A 6,264-nucleotide genomic window follows, 5' to 3' on the forward strand; every position below is an offset into this window, starting at 1 on the left:
TGTACCTTTTATTCTTTTTTTTTCTATCATGGAAAATCTCTGCTATGATCTTTGGGTAATTAAGTGCTGTGGATGCTCTTGAATGGGATCATATAGCCCTGGTGTCCTTGACATAGATGCAAGCAAAAGCTATTTTATTTTGCCTCTATTCCTATAGGATGTTCCTAAGAGGAATGTAAGTGCAGTTAGGAAACCCCCAAGTGTGTTGAAGCCACAGTGAGTTGAAGCCACAGTGTGCTGAAGCCACAGTGTACTGAAGCCACATGATTGTGGCCAAGACTTGTGAATAAAAGAAGGGTTATTTTATTTTTGATGTCTTTTTTTGTGCCAAATGAACCAAAGTCTCTGGGGAATCAGAAGAGAAAGGGAGTTAGTCATTTCTTTCCCAATACATGGCAGATAGTCCTTACGTACAAAATGAAGTGTAACATTGCAGAATTAGGAAAACACTAACTTCATGTTCCAGAATATTTAATTGAGAGATATGAAGTTTAATATTATCATAACTATTGATAATATGAACTCATATTTTTAATACAGTCAATACATAGAAATCATAAATGGAGAATTCATTATCTATTTAATGTTTACTCAATATTATTATATCAAAGAGAAATCAATTCACTACACAATGCTGAGTCTCACAGATTCTGACAACCTGCCTTATTGTACAGAAACAATAGGTGAAACCAAGAGCATTAAAAACCACATTGTCTAGGTTGGTTCCACACTCTAACTATTGTGAATTGAGCTGCTATGAACATTGATGTAGCTGTGTCACTGTAGTAGGCTGATTTTAAGTCCTTTGGGTATAGGCCAAGGAGTGGGATAGCTGGGTCAAATGCTGTTCCATTCCAAGTTTTCTAAGAAATCACCACACTGCTTTTCAGAGTGACTGCACCAATTTGGAACCCTACCAGCAATGTATGAGTGTACCTTTTCCCCCACATACTAGCAAACCCCTACTGTTACTTTTATTGTTGATTAAGGAGACATTCTAATTGTGGTGAGATGAAATCATAGGGTAGTTTTGTTTTGCATTTCTCTTATTACTAGAGATGTTGAACATTTTTTCGTATATCAGTTTAGTAGATGAATGGATACAGAAACTGTGGTATATATAAACAATGGAATATCATTCAGTCATAAAGAAAAATAAAATTATAACATTTGCAGGTAAATGGATGGAATTGGAGAACATCATGCTAAATGAGATAAGCCAATCCCAAAAAACCAAAAGACCAAATGAGTTCTCTGATAATGGGATGATGATACATAATGGGGAGTGGGAGGGAGGCAAGAATGGAGGAAGTATCGATTATATAGAGGAAAATGAAGGTAAGGAGAGGGTGAGGGAAGGAAATATAACAGAATGAGACAAACATTATTACTCTATTAACATGTATGATTATGCAAATGGTGCAACTCTACTGCGTGTACAAACAGAGAAAAAACACTTGTACCCCATTTGTGTACAATGAATTAAAATTTAAACAAAAAAGTTGTCAATCTCTGGAACTGATTCAGGAAATATTAGCCTTATTTCCCAAGCATCAGGAAGTTGTAAACAGGGGTCTGGAGGTCTTACCCACAGGAACATCTCAGGTATAATCTTAAATATCTTCTAGTTTCCTGAGTTGGAATGAAATCAAAGATCTGGCAAGAAGTCACCTCTTGAGATTGAACGGGCAGATATAAGAATGGAGGAGGTTGTGGTCTGCTGCAAGAAACATTTGAGCAGGGGCAAGAGAGTGGTTTGTGCTGAACCATCCAGTGCATGCTCTGTGATCTTTCCCTGTGGTCCCTGGATGTCTTTCCTATAAGAGATGCAGTTCATGCCTTCAGCTGCTCCCCTGTGATCTACCAAAACTCCCAAAGCAGTGTGAACAAAGGGATATTCCTGGAGTGACAGGGAAGTCACTACATTTGGTTGCATCGTCAAGAGCACACCGTGCTATGATTCTCCTGAAAAAATGCTCTGTGCCTGTAATGAGAGAGCTCAATTCAAATGTGACAACACATTTTCTACCTAAGATCCTAGTAAAAGTTACATAAAAATATGGCACTCCTTCCATTTCAGTAAAATAATAAAAATGTGGCAGTGCGTGATGTAAGGGAAGACTGTGCAGAAGAAATAAACACACTACCAGCAGCACATAGCTCATTGGCTGGCAATTGGGAAGTCCTGAGAAATGGTTCCCAATGTCATGATGGTGCTGTCCTTCTGGTCACCTTCGTCAACTCTAGGACTGGTGAGGGAGCATTCTAAAGGGACTCCCATTCTAGGATCATGGATGAAATGTCTATGGCAAGTAGGTTGAGAATCAAATGAAAGCAAAACTGGGACTGAGCCTTTTGGGACCTCCAAGCACAACCAAGGACCCAAACTTAACTGTCCTCTTAGCTGAAATGTCATATGTTGATATCCTCCCTTACAGCTACCCAAAATGACCAATTTGTCTTTGTGATTAGGGAACGATGTGTCTGATAGTCCCTCCTCCATGGGTTCTTTTCCTCAGAATCACTGCCTTACTCCACATCTCTGCTGGGTCATGGGCAAGGAAATGCAGAACCAGCTTGCCACCCTGTTGGGGACCCAAGGAAGCCTCAGGCTCTGTTCCCAAAAGTGAAACCCATGCCAGATCACAGGAGTTTAACTTATACAGGTAATCATGAGCAGATAGACAGCTGTGGAGTCACTGCCCTGGAAGCACCAATCTGAAGGGACAGAGGCACAGGCTGATTATTTACTATGATCTACCCTGAAGGAAGAATTCACAGAGTTCATGGTTAGCCAAGGTGTTCCGTGGTATCCAGATCTTTAAGAGCTTCCTAATAGGAATGAGGGAAGAAGAGGTGAACATGAGTGTCTACAATGATTGTGGTCCCTTCTTCTATTCAGAAGGAAGCTCATGTGTACTATTCATTCTTTCTTCTCCCTTGTTTTTAAAGACCAATTGCTTTTTATTTCCTTTATTTATGGTGGTTAAAATTAGCATTTGGGTCATTTGTACATGCTATATCAATAACTTCAATTACGCTCCCTTTGTTAGGCAACCATTAATCAACATGATCCACATGCAAATTTTTTTCATCTCCCCGAAATGAAACTCTGCACACAGCTAAAGCACACCCTATAACTCCAACCCCAGAACCAACACCAACAAACTGCAAAAGTACTGTGCCCATGAGGCAGCATTCAGAGGGGCAGGTGTTTACTACTATGGCTTCTCCCACCTGCATCCAACTGAGTGCCTCAGGTCCTGACATAGACTTTTTCACTGTGCAACATCCTTAGGGAATTTTTAATGTCCCTGTTCCTCAGACTGTAGATGAAGGAATTCAGCATGGGGGTGACAATTGTGTACATCACTGAGGAAGCCACACCCTTTCTGGGAGAATGTGAAACAGCTGACCCAAGGTACATTCCAACACTTGTTCCATAAAATAAGCAAACTACTGAGAGGTGAGACCCACAGGTGGAGAAGGCTTTGTACTTCCCTCCTGGGGATGGAATTTGCAGAATGGAAGAAACAATCTTATAGTAAGAGAAGAGAATTACTGAGATGGGAAAAAGCCCAAATATAGCACCAACAAAATATTTGACTATGTTTTTGATGAAGGAATCAGAACAGTCAAGATTAAGGATTTGAGCAGGTTCACAGCAGAAATTATAAATGTCCACATTCTTGAAGTAGGCAAACTGTAGGATGATCAGATTGTGCAACTGGGACTCCAGAAGGCTAAGTAAAAGTGACACAAAAACAAAGAAGACACAGAGGTGAGGGTTCATAATAACTGGGTCATGCAGTGGGTGACAGATGGCCACATACCGGTCATAGGCCATCACAGTCAGAAGTAGGTCATCCATACATCCAAAAATGATAAGGAAAGACATCTGTGTCAGGGAGCCCACATAGGAGATGGCTCTGCTGTGAGTTAGGATGTCCACAATCATCTTTGGGACTGTGGTGGAGATGAAGCAGATGTCAGCCAAGGACAGGTTGGAGAGGAAGAAGTACATGGGGGTGTGGAGGTGAGAGTCAGAGCTGACAGCCAGGATGATGAGCAGGTTCCCAAGCACTGTGACCAGGTACATGGACAGGAACAGTCCAAAGAGGATGGGCTGCAGGTCTGGATCATTTGAGAGTCCCAGTAGATGGAATTCTGATATGTGTGTTAAATTTTGTGGTACTATATTGCTTGGACACCTTTTGCAAAATAAAAATAATAACTATTGTGGGTAAGAAGAAGTAAATTAATCTGCCCAGTACTCTCTATATATTTGAATTCCTTTGGCAATGTTTCTCATTTGTGACAAACCCAATCTTTGAACTATCTCAATTAGTGTTATTCACTTCCTTGTTTGCACACCTACTTGGAAGAGGCTCAGTTGAACACTGTTTAAAGACCAAGAACATTAGAGATTAACAACTTCAGAATCACATTACAATACGACCTATTCTTTTGAGAAAATAATAGAGAAGAAGTAAATCTTCCTGCTTTCAGGGAAACAAAATCATCATAAAGGAATTTAAGAAGCATTGAAATTTACCTTATTTTTATCTGAATCCAATGTACAGCATCTCTGTACTTGGAATATACAGTACAAACTCTGCAAGATTTAGGACTGCCTTATAGTAATACTATTGGAGCTGACAGTTCATAATCAGAAAACATAGTTACATGCCAGGTATCTCCCAGAAGGTTTTCTTCATTGTTAGGTTTCTGATTTCCTTCCTTTACGCAAGTGCTCACTCAGAATTTGATTTTCTTTTAAGAAGTTTTTAGTATATAATTCCCAACTCTGATGGTAGTGAACTTCAATTTTTATAAAAGGTGTTTGGTTAAATGTACATAATCTTATGATGTTGCTGACCAAATGTGACCTTAATGTAGCATGCACCAGTCAATGATCAAAAACATAATGAAATTCTTTTCAAGTATTATCTTTTATTTCTTCTTAATTTTAATTTTTAATTTAATTTGTAATTTTATTTTTGTCACCTTCTTATAAACTCAGTAGTATATCTGTTGTTACGACCACTCTAGGTTTTTTACATTTTTTTCTTGACCCTCTATTCTGTGGTAACCTGGAAGTGATCCTTCATTTTTGAATCACAAACCATCTCATTCACAGTGGAGAACTTCAGGGCCAGAGATGTATCCATTGCCCAAGTTTCAGTCCTGACGTTCTTATCCCTAGTTAGTAGATTTTCACAGGGATCCTTTCTGATCCTGGATTCCTATTTTCTTATTCCAGCTACCTGAAGGCAATTCAGGGTCATTATTTTGTTCATACTAATTGTGATGAAGTTTGATAATAATGCAAACCAGGGAAGCAGAGGAAATGATGTAAATGACTTGGCAATTTCTTTATTTGTAATATGCCAAAAATACATACTTTATGCAGATATTTAACAAACTTTCTATTAATCCTCAATTGCAAAGAGTAATGGAGTCCAGCACCATTTTCCAATATATTTACCTGGGGATATTTGAACATATTCGGATACTCTGACTTCAGACCTAAACCAATTTTACCAACTCATCTGCATGTTAAGTCCTGTAAACCTTCCGATACCCTGGCTTTTAAAGAAGCATTTAGAACCACTGACTTTGAATACTCCCTGGGGATTATAAAAATGTTCATTGATATGACATTGTTGTCAATAAAAGTGATTGGCAATTTGAAAATATAAACATTTAATGATATTTTTATGAATTATGAATTATTATCTATGAGTTTTGAGTTCTGGGTATTTCTGCATGATTTCACTCTCTTACACATTTATTCCCCAAAGACATTATGTGAGTGGAGGATAATTGAATTCCAACTGAACCACTGTGAAGTTCACCTTTATGTATATCCATAATGCACTAAATTAAAAAACAACTAGAAGTAATTGGAAGAAAAACCCATAGAGTTGAGGGGGGACAGAGGGAAGGGAAGAAGAGAGAGAAAGGGGAAGTATTGGAAGAAGCTCTATCCCATGCTTGTGTAATCACGTCAAAATGAACCTCTTAGTATACAACTATGAATAAAATCTTAGTGTATTCCACAAAAATATTCTTGTCTTTTGCTCTTTAAAATTTATTATTGTATCTTTTTTAAAAATTTTGATCCATGTCAATTTAATTTGTACATGTGTTTTGAATTAAGTTCATTTCTCCTAAATATCTATTCAATTATTGCAGAAGAATTAAGTGGAAAGAAAAAAATAAAAAACCCTGTCTTTTTTCCATTGAATTTTCTCAGTACCA

At 38.1% G+C, this 6,264-nt stretch overlaps 1 protein-coding gene across 1 annotated transcript; it reads right to left on the minus strand.

Moving 5' to 3' along the window:
• Positions 1-3,256: 3,256 nt before the first annotated feature.
• On the minus strand, positions 3,257-4,225 carry LOC124968041 (olfactory receptor 18-like). The gene has a single exon (XM_047530431.1). It carries the CDS (start codon positions 4,097-4,099, stop codon positions 3,257-3,259), a length of 843 nt encoding a protein of 280 aa, XP_047386387.1. The 5' UTR covers positions 4,100-4,225.
• Between the last annotated feature and the right edge of the window lie 2,039 nt (positions 4,226-6,264).

Source organism: Sciurus carolinensis, chromosome 17 (assembly GCF_902686445.1).
Source record: "Sciurus carolinensis chromosome 17, mSciCar1.2, whole genome shotgun sequence".
Classification (NCBI taxonomy): domain Eukaryota; kingdom Metazoa; phylum Chordata; class Mammalia; order Rodentia; family Sciuridae; genus Sciurus; species Sciurus carolinensis.

What these genes read in the sequence shown, in the direction of transcription:
- LOC124968041 (XM_047530431.1), bottom strand. Translation starts at nt 4,099, where the DNA reads ATGTACCTGGTCACAGTGCTTGGGAACCTGCTCATCATCCTGGCTGTC.